This window comes from Spea bombifrons, chromosome 10 (genome assembly GCF_027358695.1).
Source record: "Spea bombifrons isolate aSpeBom1 chromosome 10, aSpeBom1.2.pri, whole genome shotgun sequence".
Lineage (NCBI taxonomy): Eukaryota > Metazoa > Chordata > Amphibia > Anura > Pelobatidae > Spea > Spea bombifrons.
In genome coordinates this window covers 6525093-6545873 of record NC_071096.1, presented here as the reverse complement: position 1 = coordinate 6545873, position 20781 = coordinate 6525093, and the positions used below count along the sequence as shown (strand labels likewise).

Genomic DNA, 20781 nt, shown 5'->3' with positions numbered 1-20781 from the left:
TGTATCAATCAGTGTCGTCGGGGCGTGTTGCTACGTTCATACAAGATCTTGGAACGGAGTCCAAAACCTTCGGCAGAACATTAGGGACTACGATAAAGAATATGAACTCAACACCAACCCTAAAAGCCTCCTGCACTTATACGACATCCACGGCCTTCGCAGACCATGCGACTTTAAACTCGTGAGGGACGTCTCAAACCTCATATGGTGGCGTCCAAAGTGAACTAACAATAAATGCTATTTAAAGGCTTTACCCCTTTTAGCCCCTTCTCCACCCCATTATCAACTTGGGTTCTTATCAAGCTTGGAACCTTGGGAGAATCCGGAGAATGATAAACCCCTTGGTCGGAACAGGGTGTGGGGTTGATGATGGTGGGCAGACGGTGGGTGGAAGACGGGACATGGTGGCATCTGGCTTGGGTCTGTGAGCATGTTGGTCACCAGAACTCGGCAAAAGAAGAATATACAAAAACCTGACCATAACCGATCTAATTATAAAGCGTTTGATACATCGAAATCCTCCAGCCTTCTGCGATATATTTCAATCTGCACCATAAACCGATGCCCTGTTAAAATATTGTATATTTTGTGTGTATATATATATATATATGGCTTTATGTAACCCCTTAAGGACAATGGGCGGTCCCTAAACCCATTAAAAACAATGCATTTTGAGCCCGCACATGTACAGGCTTTGTCATTAAGGGGTTAAAGGGACGCAAACATCGTGTATTATTGGCACATGGCCCTTGCACAAAGCTGCGGTTACTTTGGATGATGTCCTCCACCTTCAAAGAACTCGCAAGCACTCTATTTCTTAATAAAATATAATATAATGCCGTAAACAACGCGAGGTGCGGAATATCACCGGTTTCTTATATCAAATAAGGGGATAATAGGGTCTCTTATGATTTATGTGCCTCCTCACCGACCGCACAGAGGTGAAGTCCCACTTAATACTGCCGATTCCGTCCCCTTACAGAAAATTACAAAAAATGTCTTTATTTCACCAATAATGATCAGGATGTCCCCAAAGCAACTCTATAGTTTACTTGTCCTGCGTGTTTTGCTTATCCCAGAGACTCGGCCTCCGGCGTGCTCCTGCCGTCCGGGGAGCTGACATTGTATTAGAATCTTTATTATCGGAGCTTTTCCATCTTTTAATTGCTTTTTAATTTCGAAAGCGAGTTATTCGTAGCGAGCCCCTGAGGACGGAGACAGAATCCGCAGTAAGCAGATGCCGAGCCCCGGTGTTAGGTAAAGAGTCAGAACAGATATATTTTCCCGTTCGATTTTTTCGACGCCGGACTTTGGTTAAAATGCTTACTTGAAACAGACTAATCTCCGACTGCAACCGTACGGGGATTAGCGAAACAGCGCGTGCAAAAGAATAAATAAAGACATTTTTGGTGTTTAAGAATACGCTTGAAACCTAAAAATAGAGCGTTAAAGGGACAGAAAAATGTGAAAGGGGTTCTCCTTATCCGGTGGAAAGTTAAGTGAACTGTCACTCGATTATTTAAAGATACGGTAAAGAATTATGGGAAACCAGCCTTTAAGACTTAAAAGTCGCTCTTCATGGGGTAATAACAGATGAAGAAGAGGAAAGCAGAAGTTTGTAAAGTGGCAAAAGTTCTGCGTTTATAAAAATGTAAATAGATAATTCTGACGTTATGGTTACATAGTATACACAACTATTTATATATAATATAATACGTACACGCGCGGAATTCCGTGTATATGCATTAAAGTTATTCTCTCGGGTGCCTAAGGGATCCTTGCGATTTATCTGCTTTACTTCCACTCGGCTTGTGGTCGTGAGTGAAGTCAGAGGATGGTCCTGGCCGCGTAGATCGAATTCCTTGCCTTCTTCGCCTTTGTGTTCCCGTCTTTATGATTCTCTTGCGGCGCGCGTCCATCCCAGGCTCTGCCGTGGCCCCTCGCGGAATACAGAACAAGGGCTGTTTTAAGACCCCTCGCGGTCCATAAAAGAAGCATCTGGTGTGAGACTGCTCACCGAGACCCGGGCGAGAAAACCTAGCTGGGGAGCTGCGTCTATGATACGGCTAACCGAGAAGAAACATGGAGGATGAGGCCTGTGTAGATGGCTACATGAGGAGTAAGCGGAACGTTTGGAGGGAATTCTAGCCAATAAAGTACCGCGTTATGAGAATTCCGCATAAATTATATACGAATAAACAATCACTGGAAGGATCTGATCATGCGCTACAAACACGTAGAATAAACTTGATAATTCCAGAACGTGAAACTATTTAATTTCATTCTTTAGAATCGTATGTCTGGATTAAGCATGTAAACAACAAAAAAACATCTTAACTATGAATAGACTTTCCTGGTGGGACACTGTATTCAAATTGCAACTTTTTGGTCAATTTCCCAAATAATACCAAAGATGGGCCATAAACCCGTTTTATACTGTATTCCCGAAAATACAGACTATATATATCTGTTTACGAATGTGGTGCGTGTCAGAGCCAGGGATAGGCGGGGCTTTTTCTATATATTTTTTAGTATAGAAAAATCTTTTATTTAAAATCACATAAAATAATTTATAATAAAACAGAAATTCTGCAATGCAAATCTGCGTGTGCTGGAGGTTATGGAACGCTTATTATTATTTATTGTTTTATTTAGCGCCATCATATTCCGTAGCGCTGTACAACGGGAATGCGAGTGAATCTTTATTTTTATAGCTTTTTGGGCAAAGAAAAAAGAGAGGTAGAGGTTTATCCTTCTGTATGGTGATCTAATATAGATGTTGCTTGTATGGTTGGATATTTGGAATGTGAGGGTTATTCTTTTGTGATTCAGATAAATGATACTGAACAGAAAGCTCCTTATTACCGATCACACAGGAATAACCCTCACATTCCAAATATCCAGCTATACAAGAAAATTTTATATTAGATAACGCATACAGAAGGATAAACCTTCACTTTCGTGCCCGAAACGCTATTTAAAAAAAAATTCACTCATAAGCATTCCAAATATCTCTGATGACGCCGTAAGGTGAAACTCGACAGACCAGCCACCAACACACGCTTATCTGAATTGAAGAATTACTTGATCAACTCTGTCAAATAATTGTATTGTTTTATGTGATTTTAAATAAAATATTTTACTATACTAAAGGATATATAGAGATCCCTACCGTTCCCCACACACTACATTCATTATTGTGTCACTTGGGGACTGTCACGACTTAGGTATACAAAGCAGCCTATACCTGTATCAACCTCCTGTTTTATTTCCTTCTCTTCTCTCTTTAATTTACTTTCCCTACCACTGGCGCAGGACTATACAGTCTAGCCAATATATCAGTATATTTTATATGCAATTTCTAAAATAATGGTGATGTTCGATAGCTCTTTGAAATGTAACTGCATGGGTATCTTAAGGCAGAAGGCAGGCATGCTCCATAGATGGTGTACGGAAATATACTTTTTATCCAGGCATCCTTATAATTGCAGAGTCCTTCTTTGACTTTTGGTTCGGGTCGTGAAATTCCTATGTAATTTTAGGTGCATTACAATAAGTCTTCTAAAGACATCACAATGTCAAAAGTGTACACTACGAACCCCTCTTATGTTACAAGTTACATTTAAGATTTTCAACAATACGCGGCACATAACCCCAAACCATGTTAATGTCTGGAACTCTGCTGCCATCTGCTGGCTGTAAACATATATGCATCCACACACGCATATATATATATATATATTAGGGCTGCAACTAACGATTATTTTAATAATCGATTAGTTGGCCGATTATTTTGTCGATTAATCGCTTAATCGGATAAAAAAATACATTATTTTAAATTGAAGAAAAATTGCAATAAAGAACGTACAATTTACACTTTCATCTCTTTATTGCAATGGCCTCTCTCTATTCACCTTCTTATTTTACTGACATAATAATAAAAGCTACAAGAACCCAAACAAGGTGTTTCTCAAACTAGGTTTTAATACAAAGTTATTAGTAAATATTAATTCATATGTTAACTATTTTTCATATTTAATAAAAACTGAGAAAAAAGCCTTGTTTAAATTTTTTATTTACCAAACTGCCCCCAGTTATGCACATCTGACCCCCAGCTTGCCACTCTGCCCCCATATATGCCTTATACCTCTTATATGCCAGATTCCACTGTGCCCCCTGATATGCCACTGTGCCCCCTGATATGCCTTATACTCCTTATATGCCAGTGATATGCAACCGAGCCCCCTGATATATCTTTTACCCCCAGATTTGTTTTATGCCCCCCTGATATGCCTAATATCGATATGTCTTATACCCCCTATATGCCACTGAGCCCCCTGATATACCTTTTACCCCCAGATATGTTTATGCCCCCCTGATATGCCTAATATCCATATGCCTTATACCCCCTATATGCCCTAAAAATTCATAATACCCCCCATACACCACTATAACTCACCCATACACCACTCTGGCTCCTCCCCCTCCCATACACCACTCTGGCTCCTCCCCCTCCCATACACCACTCTGGCTCCTCCCCCTCTCATACTCCACTCTGCTTCCTCCCCCTCCCATACACCACTCTGCCTCCTCCCCCGCCCATACATCACTTTGGCTCCTCCCCTCCCATACATCACTTTGCCTCCTCCCCTCCCATACATCACTTTGCCTCCTCCCCTCCCATACATCACTTTGCCTCCTCCCCCTCCCATATACCACTCTGCCTCCTCCCCTCCCATACATCACTTTGGCTCCTCCCCCTCCCATACTCCACTCTGGCTCCTCCCATACTCCACTCTGGCTCCTCCCCCTCCCATACATCACTTTGGCTCCTCCCCCTCCCATACATCACTTTGGCTCCTCCCCCTCCCATACTCTACTCTGCCTCCTGTGAACCTCCGTTTCTGACAAGACACCAGGGAGCCGGGTAGAGAGGCAGAGTGGCGTATGAGAGGGGGAGGAGCCAAGGTGGTGTATTGGAGGGTGGCTCCCATACACTCCTCTGACTCCTCCCCCCTCCCATACACCGCTCTGCCTCTCTACCCGGCTCCGTTACTGAAGGCACTTTCATTGCAGCTTCATAGAAGCCAGAGTGTAAGTGAAGTGCAGTAACGGAGTCTGTCTGTGCGATGCAGACCCTCACCGGCCATCAGAGAGGATGATTCTCTGTTAGCCGGTGGGGGTTTGCATCGCACAGACAGCCTCCGTTACTCACCTTCACTTACACTGAGGCTTCTATGAAGCTGCAGGGAAAGTGGCTGTCAGTAACGGAGCCGGGTAGAGAGGCAGAGTGACGTATGGGAGGGGGGAGGAGGCAGATGGGAGGGGGAGAGAGACGGAAGTGAGAGACCGGCCGACAGTGAGGGGAATCCAGGTCCCCTGCAGCGTTGCGGGGGATCTGGATTCCGGTGTTATAATCCGATCTCTGTTTGAGGTCGGATTATATAAGGAGAGGGGTTTTTCAGAGCATTTGCTCTGAAAAAAACCTCTTTTTGTAATCGATAAAAATCGATCCGATTAATCGATGATGAAATTCGTTGCCAACGATTTTCATAATCGATTATTATCGATTTTATCGATTAGTTGTTTCAGCCCTAATATATATATATATACCGTATTGGCTCGGATATAGGCCGCCCCCGTATATAGGCCGCACCCTAAAAGTTTGGTGCTTTTTTAAAGAAAAAGTTTTTTTCTTTAAAAAAGCACCAAAAAAACATGCTGCCACTCTGTCCCCCCCCCCCCCGAGATATGCTACCACTGCCCCCCCCGAGATATGCTACCACTGTCCTCCCCCCCCCCGAGATATGCTGCCACTGTCCTCCCTCCCCGAGATACGCTGCCACTGTCCTCCCCCCCCGAGATACGCTGCCACTGTCCTCCCTCCCCGAGATATGCTGCCACTGTCCTCCCTCCCCGAGATATGCTGCCACTGTCCTCCCTCCCCGAGATATGCTACCACTGTCCTCCCTCCCCCCCCCGAGATATGCTACCACTGTCCTCCCTCCCCGAGATACGCTACCACTGTCCTCCCTCCCCGAGATATGCTACCACTGTCCTCCTCTGCCCCCCCCGACTTACCGGAGCAGACTCCCGGGTGTCTTGCGGGGCCGGCGGGGGACATCTACGCAATACAACTTCCGGTGCCGGCACTGGATGTGCCGGCACCGGAAGTTGTATACGCGTATTGTGTAGACGTCCCCCGCCGGCCCCGCAAGACACCCGGGAGTGTGCTCCGGTAAGTCCGGGGGGGGGGGGACGGTCCGCACGATGCGCTTAGACAACCTCCCGTGCCGGCACCCCCCCCCCGTGGGAAGTGCTGGCAGGGGAGGCTGTCTGAGCGTATCGGGGAGTAGGATGCAGGTCCCCTGCACCGCTGCGGGGGATCTGTATCCTAACCCTGCTGCCTGCCCGGTGCCCGGGACTACATGTCCCGGGCGTCGGGCGCTAGACCCCGAATATAGGCCGCACCCCCACTTTAAAGACTTAAAGTGGGGGAAAAAAGTGCGGCCTATATTCGAGCCAATACGGTATATATTCTTTCCTGTGTATATATATATATACACACTGATCGGCGGGGGATATATTAGGCAGCAAGTGAACATTTCGTCCTTATAGTTGATGTGTTAGAAGCAGGAAAAATGGGTAAGTATTAGGATCTGAGCGACTCTGACAAGGGCCATATGGTGATGGTGAGACGACTGGGTCAGAGCATCTCATAAACTAAATATCAGGCAGGTGGTCATAGTGTTATGACTAATCGGTGTGTGTAGATATATATATATATTTCTGTACGTTTTTTGCTGTTATTTAAGCACATGGATAAAGGACTGGACACCTATGCTGAAGAAAGTTCAGAAGCAATATGTCGATCCCATGCACGATAAAACTCCCTCACTGTATCAACCTCTGCTACTTTTGCTGTTAGGATGTTCCTCTTAGCTCACCTACCCTCTTCGGCTCACCCCGAAGCGCCACGTCCGAATATTTTGCACGCATTGTATAACACACAAATATTTCATAAAATGCTGGAAAAGTGAGTTTTAACGTAACTCAGGGATTGGTGACCTTTGTGTTGCGAGCAGCTCGTGGTTGGTATTCATGCCAATGCTTTTGAGTTTTTTATTTTTTATTTGCTTTCTATCGGATCAATTAGAGGTGTTCCAGAGAATAGCTGAACTTGATACATTTTTGATATTCTTTCCATACAAAAATGGATATTGCCTTGTCACACTTGTCACAGTTGAGACCTTTCTTAGCTATTGGTCGTCATGGTTGGCCTCAAAACCAATCTATATTAAGGCCGTAGCGGAAATGCGGGTGGGCAAAGGGTATAACCTCTGCATCACGAGTGCCATATTTCTTATGTTATTTTGTCAAGTTTGATCATTCGTTCCTTGTGTGCTTATAGTTGTATTTACCCTGGGCCTGTCCCAGGTGCCCCCTCCAAGATCCTTGCCCTCTCTACGGAGTTCTGGAATATGACATCATATCCTGGGATTCTATGACTTAAAGGTTCAAAGTGCCGTGCCAGCTCAGCGCATCCTCCTCTGTCGGGAATATATGAGATCACATCGGAGGCCTGACTGCCTAAGTGGGCAATCTGCCCCGGCAAGAGGACTAGTTGGCCTGAATACGTCACTGCTTGTACTTGTGTTTAGTCAACCAACAATCATATTGCAGGGGTGATATTAGGCATATAGCTCATGATGTAAAGGACCTCTGAGGTCCTGTGAGTATCCTACTCTATGAAGGCCGGTCCTTCAAAAAGTTACCTCTTGGGATAACCTTCTAGGGATCGCTGAGACAATATACACTTTTTGAGGAACAATAATAATAAATTTGCACGAAGTCGAGATTTCCAGCTTGAAGCTCGTGCTGCATGTGCTGCCAATAACTTCTTGTTTCTCCTTCTTGGCAACAAAGCAAATGTTTCGGTGGCCTTGAACTCCTTAACAATGGACACCAATTACAGATTAAGCATTGTGCTATTTTGATTTTACTGCCAGGTGGCCATAAACCACGTGTCTGCTTATATGTTACACGGTATTCTATGAAATTAAACAGCACCTATCATCAAAGAAATAGCAGCCTTGGACAATACGGAGCTAAACTGCCAACGAGCGCTTTGTGCTAGTGGAGTCGCTTATAAATGTACTTTGTGAAGGCTGGGGATCTCCTGGTTCCAGTATGGAGGAGATGAGAGGCTCTGAACCATCTGCGAGGCAAGATATCTTCTATTTGGCTGTGAAGTGAAGTTCCTCGCGCTCCTACGGCTAAAGGCAGCAGCGTATGGACTTTCCAGCAATGCCCAATAGATGTCATGTAGTCATTGCACCAACTTATTGGTGGACCAATGGCCCACTTGACACGAGCAAACTATTTTTTCTATGACGTTGATGACATGAGGGATGTTATGAGAAGGCAGAAAGACAAAGACAAGAGAGACAGAGAAAGAGAAAGAATGAGTAAAAGAGAGGTAGAGAAAGAGAACGACAAAAAAATAGTGAGAAAAAAGCTAGAGAAGGAAAGAAAGAGAGAGAAAACGAGAAGTAAAGGAGAAGGAAAGAAAGAAATAAGGAAATGACCTGTAGTCATGGAATCATTGCATTGTCTGTTTAGATCCTTTTGGATAATGTTTGCTCATGTCAAGTGGGCCACTGGTCCACCAATTAGTTGGGGAAACGACTACATTTTTAGATTTATATAGAAATCATTTTCACAACTTCATAGTTATGATCTCCTACCTCATGTGTTATAGCACAGACGCTTGCAACTGCGTAAACCTGGGCATTCCGTCTACACACAGCTGTATGGATGGAACGTTAAACCAGTTAGCGTACTCTGACCTCCTTAGTGGATGCTCGTTGTTCTTGTTAATACTCAAAACCCATACTGATGTACATTTCATTGACCCAGTACCCGGTATACAGTAAGACAGATCCCAATAGCTGGCGCATTTGACAAGAAATGGAGGGTCCTTCTTGAGAACATGTGGCACCTGCACAGAAACCATCATCGGTCTGATGCCACCACAGCAATCAGTGCCAACTATTTGAACCCCTGACACAAATATGATAGAACGTGAATATACAGAACATCTACCAACACCAGCTTAGTATATTGGAGAGGAACCCCAAACAGAAATGTATGCCGGCTGAGCGTCTCCTGATATTTATCAGCGGAATACTGTTCAGTGAGCCTCAGCCCGTCTGCCGGATGGAACAGCTGTTACCACGTCTTTAAATGTCGGTGTCAGAGGTGTGGACACCCACCAGTTTAAAATTACTAATTTCTGAATGAGATTGAGTAAAATCAGGGTTTTACACTAAATTCTTACCCTGGTTACCAGAGAAGGTTATTCTCCTGTGGCTCTTATGATATGCATCACCTTTACTCGCTATTGGCTAAGGCCCAAGTTGTGACAAACATACAAAAATGTCATCTCATCGTATAGACAATGCAGAATAAATGGCAAACTTGGGTCTGCCCTCCAGGTGAGATACCTTGAAGCTCTGGGGACCTTCTCTGCCGAGATGGACCGTGCTGGCCTTTCGTTCCGCATAGAATATTCTTTCTATGACGTTGATGACATTTTCACCCTAAGTCACTGAGCCATAAGCCATAAGTAACCCGCTATTTCTGCGTGTGATTCTTTTCAATGAATCAAGTAATAGGATTCTTGAAGTGAAAACCAGCCCCCCCCCCAAAAAAAAAACATAAAAAAAGTCACCAAAAATATTTTTGGGAAAAAAAATGCATAAGAAGAATAATACAGAAAATAATAAATGGTGAATCTTGTATATCAGTCTCGGTACCATTTACTTAGCTGAATGGAACAGGCAGTAAGGGTTAAGTATGCATGCGCAACTTACCTGAAGGAGGCTCATCTCTCAGGTGTGCCGGGATCTCCTCTTCATCTGACCCTGCATGTTCTTCTTCAAGGATTTCGGTATTCGGTCCCTGGGGGGGTAATGGACAATGTTATAGAGGATATTAGACTTGGTATATTAGAGTATGATGTCAGAGTAACACTTCACTCTACAGTATAGTGTGCAGGCGGCATGAATACTCAGCCTCACCTGCAACAGAAACCAAGTACTCCCAACATACCAACAACAAGAGTACTCCCAACATACCAACAACAAGAGTACTCCCAATATACCAACAACAAGAGTACTCCCAACATACCAACAACAAGAGTACTCCCAACATACCAACAACAAGAGTACTCCCAACATACCAACAACAAGAGTACTCCCAACATACCAACAACAAGAGTACTCCCAACATACCAACAACAGCACTCACAATATATCAACAAGAGTACTCCCAACATACCAACAACAAGAGTACTCCCAACATACCAACAACAAGAGTACTCCCAACATACCAACAACAAGAGTACTCCCAACATACCAACAACAGCACTCACAATATATCAACAAGAGTACTCCCAACATACCAACAACAATACTCCCAACATACCAACAACAAGAGTACTCCCAACATACCAACAACAAGAGTACTCCCAACATACCAACAACAAGAGTACTCCCAACATCCGAACAACAAGAGTACTCCCAACATACCAACAAGAGTACTCCCAACATACCAACAAGAGTACTCCCAACATACCAACAACAAGAGTACTCCCAACATACCAACAACAAGAGTACTCCCAACATACCAACAACAAGAGTACTCTCAACATACCAACAAGAGTACTCCCAATATAGCAACAACAAGAGTACTCCCAACATACCAACAACAAGAGTACTCCCAACATACCAACAACAGCACTCACAATATATCAACAAGAGTACTCCCAACATACCAACAACAAGACTACCCCATTAACACATGTAGTTCTAGGCTATTTAATCTGCTGACTATGCTGAGTGCTGCTGTTTGCCTGAGGGTCCTTAAAACTATAGGTGATCATATAGTAGCATTTCTATATATGTCTGTGTGTATGCCTGTGTGTGTCTTTGTGTGTGTGTCGGTGTGGATGTGTGTATGTCTGTTTGAGTGTATGTGAGCGTATGTGTGTATGTCTGTGTGGCTGTCTGTGTGTGTTGGTGTGTGGATGTATGTGTGTGTGTGTGTGTATGTGAGTGGATGTATGTGTGTACGTCTGTGTGTGGATGTGTTATTTGTGTGTGTGTGTGTGTGTGTGTGTGTGTGTGTATGTATCTTTGTGTGTGTGTCTGTAAGGGTATTCAAAATATGTTTGACAGATGATAGGTAGATTTTTCATAATATTAGAGGCACATGACCATTTTAACATGCCATATATCAGTGTTTACATCAAGAAGCACAGTTGCCCCCTGACATGTCCATCTAATGACATCACATCACCCATCTCCATGACTTCCTGTCCTGGGTGTGAAGGTCTCACCTTCATGGCTGCAGTCTGGATGCAGAACTCCCCTGGATGACTCTGGATCCCCCTGCTGTGCGGGTCAGGAACACTCACCACATCCACTCAGTACTCTCTCTGTGTGTGTGTGTGTAAACACAGCTGGGGGGCGGAAGTACGTCACCGGAGTGCCAACCAGCTTCAATGTAAATTGGTATGGCGGCCATCTTGTGTGTGGCAAAACAGCCCCGCGTCAGCATCAGCACGTTGGAGAGCTCCCCAGTCTGCCGCCCCGCGCGTGCTGGACACCATGTAACATGTATAATGCAAAGTGTGCGCGCACGCGTGATCTGCACCCACAGCACGAGCATGCTGAGCTTTTAGACTTCTTTGTCCGGTTATATTATCTCCCTGACTGAAGTAGCAAAGGATATATTTGTTTAACCTTGCATCTACCGTGAATATCAACACAAGAACAACTAATCGCCCCCCCGTAAACGAATTGATCCACTTATACATAACTTACTATTACAAGTGACCGTTTCGTATTTGAATCCATGCATTTGTAGATATCGTATTAATACCAAAAAAAAAGTTTTGCCTTTGATATTTAAACATTATTTCTTTTTTTTCATATTAAATGAGCAAAGGTAACCCAGGGTTGTAATGCCTATAATTAAACACTAGAGGTCGCCAGCGCTCTACTTTATTTCTCAGCCTAGGCATCCCTCTATGGTTTAATCACTCGCTGTATGACTCCTCACCATCACACCTGTCTGACTCCTCACCATCACACCTGTCTGAGCTTGTCAGAGATCCCATTCCAAATCAATGGACATTACTATGCAGTGGGTCCATCCTTTGCAGCTTTAACAGAGCCCACTCTTCTAGGAAGGCTTTCCACAAGAAATTAAAGTCTGTGTGAATTTGTGTCCATCTAGCCAAAAGAGCATAGGTGAGGTCAGGCGCTGGCGTTGGACTAGAAGGCCTGAGTGACAATCAGTGTTCCAGTGGGGTTAACTTCAGGGCTCCATGCAGGCCACTCAAGTTCCTCCAAGCCAGCAGGGGAGGGCTGATATCATCTTGCCCTGGGGGCAAGTAAAGCCCATCAGCCCTTTGTGCCTGCCTCCTCTGGTAACTCACAAACACTGGCACGCATACTGACACAGAGATGTACATTCACACACGCATACATGTTCATCCTAACGCACACACTTATACATACACTTTCACTCTAACACACATACTGCCTCCCTTACCCTCTCACTCCCTCCCTCACCCACTTACCCACCCAGTGCCTCGCTTTTACCACGGGTCACGTAACACTACCTTATGTGACCCCTGTGTTCCCTAATAACTATATGGTTATGAACAGTCACAGTCTATTAATGTCTGCCGGTCAAGGCATCCCCACCCTGCCTTTTGTCTACTTTTAACAAAACACAATTAAGTGATCCTGTTCTTTTTTAATGGTAAACTATTTTACAAAATAAGAAAACAAACTAGACATGATGCACAAATATTTCTATAAAACATACAGAATACTGATATTGTAGTTTAATGATTTAAGTCCATCTGCCCCTCGCTCTTTTATGTTCACCAGGACAAATATTCATTTGAAAAAATATTTTGTACAAAATAGAATAGAACGTCATCATTTTTTAAAAATATTTTATTGAAAAAATAGTTAAATAGCAGAAAAAAATTGGGAAACTTTGCAGACGTGTAAATGTTGCAGTACAAATGTAAAAAAATGTTAAAAAAAAATGTAACGTTCTGTGTTTCTGAAGATCCAAATAACTTGTTCTTTTTCCTCATAATTTTAACTCTTCAAAGTGGTCGAACTGGATGAAAAAATTAGAAATATATAAATTAAATATAATGTTCTTTGTCGGGGTAAACAACGCATACTATCAGAAATAAAACAGCCATTAAAATGTGAAAAGTGTTTTTAAGAAATGTTGAATAACACAAATAGTGGCAAAAATATCTTAACATATATTGGTTAATAAAAAAAAATTATAAAGAAAATGCTGATTTTCTAGCTGTATTTTTACACCTGGGTTTCTAATGTTGCCGAATGGGTCTGATCTAACTCTATGTTACTACACAGCCCCAAAATAAGTCAATTTATTTAGATTTTTTTAAAAGCTCAAAATTAATTACAACATTCTGCACGGATGATGTCATACCACCTTCCCAAGGGTGGGTTGTATTAGTCTGCGGATCACTAATAACACAATTCTGTACTATTTACCAAAAGAGTATTCCGCCCGGAATCCTTTATCATTTATCCAAACGTCGCTGTTGAATTGCAGCAACAAATAGTTCCCGGTGGACTTAACAGGCGCGGGGAGCTCGGTGAAGCTGCAGAATTTCCCCAAGAGGGATGAGGTCAGGGCGCTTCCATCGTAAACGGATAAGTAGTCAGAGGCCCCGGCGCAGTCAGAGGTGTACTCCATCTGGAAGTCGGTGAACTTCAGGGAGATCTGGGAGCCGACGGACCAAGCGGTTAACGGAGGAAATTCCAAGCAAAAAGAAAACAATACTTTGGTGCGGGGAAAGATCCAGATCTGGTAATGATGTTTGGGTTCCGTTCATTGTGTTTGTCCGTGGAGTATTTCATGTTTAATTTAATTATTCGAGTTAGTTTTTATAATTTTGATAATTGTTGAGTGCTGCTTTTAATTTTTCTTCCTATTGTTTTTTTTTTTAAATCTATTTGGACGGCTGTACTCCTTGCATTGGAGTCTTATTGTTATAAATACACATAACAGGGGTCATTGGATACACAATCAAACTTTGTCTAAATGGGTTATTTTATGTAAAAAAAAGGTTTCTGATTAGGCATTGATGACATTTTTCGGTACGTGTATTTGGGCAGAAGTTCATGCTCACCTTGTGGTCCGCGGGGGCGATGATACTGAAGATGCAGTTGGCATTGTTTGGGTAGTTGAATGGGAAGCCCGGAGATGTAACGTTACCGTTGTCCTTGCTGAATGTCCCCCCGCAAGTCACTACAAACAGAAACCCACAGGTCACATAAGGGGGAAGGGTAATTAACACATTGCCCCGGAGTTTTTGCCCCAGTCTTGGGGTCTCGGGGGGAGAAGGGGCAAATTCTTAGACTCCTTGCGATTCTACCCTGCTGTGATCATGTATAAGACTCCTAATTGGTGTTTTTTCGATCAGTATGTTATGGTTGATATCCCTGCTTGAGTACAGGTGACTCAATTAAGTGCATCTTTAAATAATGACAAGTCAAGCTTTCCATGACGACCGGTTTAATCTCCACGATGGGCTATTAAAGGGTTGATATTTAGAGGGTCTCAGGGTTCATTTAGAAAGTTCCCACATATGCACTTATTGGATAAAACAGACTTTAAGCAGAGATATATATCATCTTTATGTCTACTTGAAACCCATACGGAAAATAAAATGTCGGTTCCGTACCAGTGCTATATGCAGCCTTGAAACCCATTCCGTTCATTGCCCCGTCACTGACAAACTCCAAAAGCATCAGGTGTTTAGAAGCTATCAGCGGAGGCAGTGGTCCGGTTCCGCAGGCCTTTTCCAACAGCAAAGGAGACGATCTGGTGGCTCCGTCGTAGACCCTGATGTAGTCCGAGGCACAGTTTTTAGAGGACTGTACATCAAAAGCATTGAAGTAAAGCGACACCTGTAGTAAAATAACACACATGTTCATCCTATTAAACACTAAGTAACATACTTTATAGTCAAACCATTGTCAGCAAGAATAAAAGGGTCATAAAATCATCAATAATGGGGGGTATGCAAAAGCAACCCCTAGAGTTCCAGGCGCCACAGGTTGGGGGCCATTGGGTCATAGTAATGCCGTAAATACAATCATCAATTAATAACTTGCTGATAAACATTTTTAAACATATTACTATGTTTTGTAATATATTTGATGCAGATATTATGATGCCTTACCTGACCGGATGGGAGGCGGATCAGCCAGACACAGCTTGAGTTGTTGGGGTAGGGAGAGGGGTAATTGGCCGAAGTCAGAGATCCATTCGCTTTAGAGAGCACAGAGCTGCAGACATCTGTAAAGAGATCATCGGGGGTTAATAAGAAAGTCACCTCTGGAGTACAAACATAAAGCATGAGAAGTTATGTTTCAAATGATTAACTCTTCGCAGGGTATGTAATAATAACTGTGCCACAATGTAGCATTTCAAAAAGATCCACATATGGCTCCCCAGCTGTTAAAATACGAATCCTTCTAGAACGCCCATGAGCTGCTATCTATGTTCCAGAGTGATCTAGAACGTCTACGTACCACATTGGTAGAGTCGGTTTAATTTTGCCACATCCAGGTTACTGACGCCATATCTCTGCCCGATCTCCACTGCCGGGTTCGGTTTGGGTATGATGGTTGCCTGATCGGACGTGTTAGAGAAGGCGTATCTGTTGAAGGACATCAGATGTATCACACTACGACTCCATCATTCCCCAAACCTCTTCATTCCAACATTTATCATCATTTTCACAAATACGTGTTTAAAGGAAATTAAGAAATTAAACCCAAAAAAGGAAAAAAAGGTGCAGATCTATATTTTATATTTTGTTTTCTCAAAGTTCTATGTAGTTTATAAAGTTTATGTAGTCTCAAAGGCAAGGACAGGGAATATAAGATGCGTGTGTGATGCAATCATGATTTCATTCCTTTAAGAGAACATCGTGAAACAATTTCAAATTTTATTTACTTTCTAGAAAATTGACATGCTTTTCCATGCATTCTATATATATATATTAATTATAATATTATTTTTTTAATATTAATTTTTTTTCAATTTGTAACTGGTTTTGTCGCCACTGAATATACCTAGAGGAATACTAAATGATTTTATTTCCCCCAAAATATTTCCATAATAATAATTGTTCTACTGTTTAAGTTAAGGACAATTGTCACTACAATAGAACGGCTTCCTTAATATGAACACACGCAGTCATTGAGGTTACCCACCTGCCATAGTGCATCACCGAGGAATAGTCATATTGCAGACCCAGGTTATTGGTGGGCATTTTGTTAAAGTTGTCCCTCTCATCTGTAAGATAATAGAAGAAAATGGATGCATAGTACGAGATGAGGAACCCAAGACATGGAACATGGGGAGTAAGGAAAGATGTTTGTGCTACAGTGTATCATGTGGATTCATGCACCGCTTACCCACCGCGGCATTAACGTGCTCTCTATAGACCGATATATGGAAAAGCCAAATCTCGTACATTGAAAATGTCAAGAAAAAATATAAAAATAATAAAATTATATATATATATATATATATATATTATTTTTTTTCAATTATTATTTTTTTAATTTTCTTTTCTTTATTTTTAATTGTTGCACAACATATTATTTGTTCTTGTTTTTAGTTATGCCTTTGAGTGGTTGGAAAGTACACCATTGTGTTTGCTGCACTTTTTAGGGACGGTTCACTTTTCTTTGTCCCGGTTTAGTGAATAGACACCGAAGACGACCACTCCATGTCCTACCTGCTCTGATGTATTTGTATATGATGTCCACGTAGTCATCGCGGTCGCTCCTGTTGTGCTCGTGGATGAATCCCAATGAATGGAGAACTTCGTGTTGGATAATTCCGTGCCACATACACCCGGCTCTGGACAAAGATACGACCTGACTTCCTCTTGTTTTTCCAATGACGGACCAGCAGCTGGCGTGAAGATGACACCATTTATTTAGTAACACATTTTAAAATGTCGCTATGTTAACAAATTCAGATCATGTAGTTATTTAAATCTAAAAATGGTAATGAACAGGATAACGCTCTTAAAGGGACAGTAACGTCAAATGTATGCAAATTCCGTCTTCAAGCTAGTCTCGCTCTGCCGCCATACCCGCTTCCTGGCTCGATGCTCACGTAGTCGCTCTCCTGTTTCTGTTTCACAAAGCGGACACAAGTCAGTGTCATGAGCTCCTCTAGCGCGGCGTTAATCATAGCTCTTTCACGTTCAACTAAAGAGAATGGGGGAAAAAAGAAAGGGATTTTTAATACTTTGCTCTCCATGAAGCTCTTAGGATACAGAATCCGATCATGGATTTTTCAACAAGAGAGCCGCAAGACACTGACCATACACACACCCACTCACATTAAAAAAATGAAAGGTGCTGATCCACCTAGGATTGATTCCGTTATCTTGTCTGTCAAGCAAATGACTCTCATTAAAGGTTTAAATATATAGAAACGAAGAAACCTTTAAGGAGATTTTTCCGTTTCTATGGCAACAATCTATCAGCGTTTACTTTTGTATCACATGAAAATTAAGTGTTCCCTGCAAAGGAAAACATGAATCAACCAAAATTGTACGTGATTAAATAATTAGTTTTGGGAAGAACATTCGCAATGGTGATTATAATTCTGAAATAAGATACAAAAGCAACCCTGTTACTTGCACCTAAAACCATTTCGTGCATCCGCCATTTCCTCCCGCAAAAAAACAACAAAAATCTAGTTTGTTCCCTTATTATCTCCCACCTTGACAATTGTCAACCCTTCTGGTTGGTGTTCCTCCGTCTCGACTCTTCCCTGCAATGTGTTTAAAATGCTGCTAGGCTTATCTTCCTTAACAATTTTAAATCCTTATACTAACATAGAAAGCCCTCCATACTCCTCTTCTCAATCCTTCAATTCTTCTCGTGGACCAAGGCTTTCCACCTCACTTCTTCTTTTTCATGGTTACAGGACCTCACTTGTGTTGCCCCATACCTCTGGAACTCACTTTCACCCAACCTCTACCTTTCACCCTTCCTCTCATTATTCAAGAAAAACCTCAAAACCCACTTGTTCAGCGAAGTGTACGATCCTATCCAGCCTTAACGACAATGCTGGTCCCGCGTGATCCATAGGATTTAACTCACCATAACTGGGAGACAGCTTGTATGCGACGTAGACCGCCCCATCGCTGGATTTTGGCCAACGACAACAAGGAATGGCGCTGCGTTCCCGTCTCAAGGCAATGTCTCCTTCTCGCAGTAAGATATTACTATCTGTTCCGAGAGAGAAAGAGGTCACAGTGACACAATTTACGAATCATTCATTGACGTACATAGACACAGAAATGGTTCCATTCAACACAATATGAACGTATGATTAGAAGAAGTGCTGGGCGATACAGCTACTATGTAGCAAATGTCCTAGCCTTCCCACATTTGGTATGATTGTACTGGTAGGGATCCAAGTCCTGCCATCTTGGTATTGTCCATTCCATTGTATTCCATTGTCTCCATTCCATTGTCTCCATTATCTGGGACAGCAGTAATAACTGGAGACCATATGGTTTGCTTTCCACCATCTATGGCTCCAGTATACACTAAACACCAACACTAAAACCAGGACCCACACCTCTACAAACACAAAGAACTATGGATATAACTACCATTCCACTGATGTAGACAATAAATGGTAATGGATAAACAACATGGTAGTCATGATATAGCAAGTTTCCCGATTAAGACTTGGGTCACCCTTGAGTTTGACCTTTATTGGCTTCTAAGATTTTGGCAAAGATGTCATCTGACGTGGCGTTGCTTTTCTGCTCTGGCCCTGGCAAGGTTTCAAGAGATGCCGACGTCTTTTTCATTTCATCTATCTCTGCAAGAAAGCAAAAATGAAATCAAGATACGATCAATCAATGCATCATGCTCAGAAACAAGGAAAAAGTGCATTATTTAAAGAAAAAAGTAAAGCAACACATACTAAAAATCAAAAGACCTAAAAAAATGTGTTTTTTTTTAAATTTTAAATATAAATAATCAACTGATTCCAATTTTAGAGGCAAACGGGGGACGTAGGTTTAGAAAGCAATTGCAATGAATCAAAACTTTGGCCAAACTCTGGGATTCTGTGAATCTCACTTTCATTTTCTTTAACATAAAAATATCAAGGTTTTGTTTAAATACGGTAATTTCCAGATGGATTGTGAAACAGTGGGGCATTTTTGAAGCAATTTCTTTAGAATTTATAAATGCTGTTTCGCGAGTCTCATAAATCTCGCTAATGGAGAAAAAAATGTAAAATTAGGCTATGAAAAATTAAACAATTTTTGAATTTTGAATATTTACCTTTTTTGGAATTAATGAGCTTTTTTAAACAATTCATTATTATTTAATAAGTAATAATAATAATTATAATTATTTTATTATAATAATAATAATAATAATTATTATTATTATTATTAATTTAGTAATTACAATAACTTCATATCCAGAAGTAACCCGAAGGTGAGGTTTCAATGGGTTATTTGCAACAATTATTACAAGCAAATGTTGACACTTACCATAGATATTTACACCGGTGAGCTGAAAAACAAGAAAGGATGATAAAAAAAAATCTTAATTATTGCAAAGATTAATTTTTATTTGACATTCTTCTGCTCAACAGAGGAATATTATTCTGCCATCTAAAAAAAACTTCCTTAATTACTATATTAGTTCCGTAATTATTATATTACTAATTACAACATCGCTTCTTTAATTACTAGATTCCTACTCACGATTTACATGATTTTTTTCTCCCGCTAAATTACTCCACTTTTGTTAAATTACCGTTTGCTAGAAGCAGGTTTTCCAAGGAGGAGAATTAAGGACTGATTTTGACACGTTTTGCTTACCTCTTTGCTTTCCTTTAAAACATTTAAAAAATTTGACGGCGGAAATATTTGGCCCATCTAGCCGTGCATGTTTTTATTTACCATTTAATTTTAATAATCATTTTTGGTAACATTTTAAACCAACTAACCCCAAAACAATTAAAATGGTCCAAAAATAAGCTCAATCTACTGGTTTTAATAAATGTTTTTAGATATTCTACACGCTATGAAAATAACCATTTTTAAGAATTTTCTATATTGGATTATTAAATATGTTTTTAATATAAGGTAACATTTTAAAGATGACTGCTTCTATACTTTGTAAGATGGTGAATGGTTTACCTACCACGAGAGGGACAGCGTCTATCGCCTGGATTATACTTAAAAGGACCCCCAATGTAGACGCCAAGTCCATACTTAGTCTTTTAAATAACCTTTACTTCTTTCCCATTATTTACCACTTTTATATAGTAAGCAAGAGAGAAGAGTCATCCAATCAACTTCTAGGAACGTCATGCGAGAAATGGCCAAGGGGGGGGATTCTTGTAAGACCCGTATTAAAATGTCTGAGCCAAAGCAAGGTTACTGCAATTATAAACCATTAGGTGTTATCTCAGATACTATAAAGGCAAGATGATTATCTTAACCCTTAACACATATACATATATAAGTGTGAATATTTTGGGACCACATGATGATAGGCACTCTTGTCCTCAATTGAAAAATTAACAATATTTTTTTATATATATTTTTTCTACATTTTTTATATTCTGTGTTGTTTG

At 41.5% G+C, this 20781-nt stretch overlaps 2 protein-coding genes across 2 annotated transcripts in view; both read right to left on the bottom strand.

Annotated features, from left to right (window-relative positions):
- The window catches only part of LOC128467463 (transmembrane protein 263-A-like), a 48172-nt gene extending 36595 nt beyond the window's left edge, over nt 1-11577 (bottom strand). Inside the window, exons 1-2 of the mRNA XM_053449115.1 lie at nt 11402-11577; nt 9876-9963 (exon numbers count right to left, since the gene is read on the bottom strand). Coding sequence (XP_053305090.1) covers nt 9876-9963; nt 11402-11407 — 94 coding nt within the window. The 5' untranslated portion in view covers nt 11408-11577. The remainder of the gene's footprint in view (nt 1-9875; nt 9964-11401) is intronic.
- A 784-nt stretch (nt 11578-12361) lies between these two features.
- On the bottom strand, nt 12362-20414 carry LOC128467582 (astacin-like metalloendopeptidase). Its single transcript, XM_053449244.1, has 14 exons — nt 20346-20414; nt 20021-20032; nt 19688-19709; nt 18889-19002; nt 18270-18398; nt 17249-17366; nt 16886-17064; nt 16356-16437; nt 15669-15796; nt 15317-15432; nt 14816-15041; nt 14261-14379; nt 13620-13851; nt 12362-12522 (listed from the first exon to the last, which is right to left on the bottom strand). Exons 1-14 carry the CDS (start codon nt 20412-20414, stop codon nt 12362-12364), a joined length of 1707 nt encoding a protein of 568 aa, XP_053305219.1.
- Between the last annotated feature and the right edge of the window lie 367 nt (nt 20415-20781).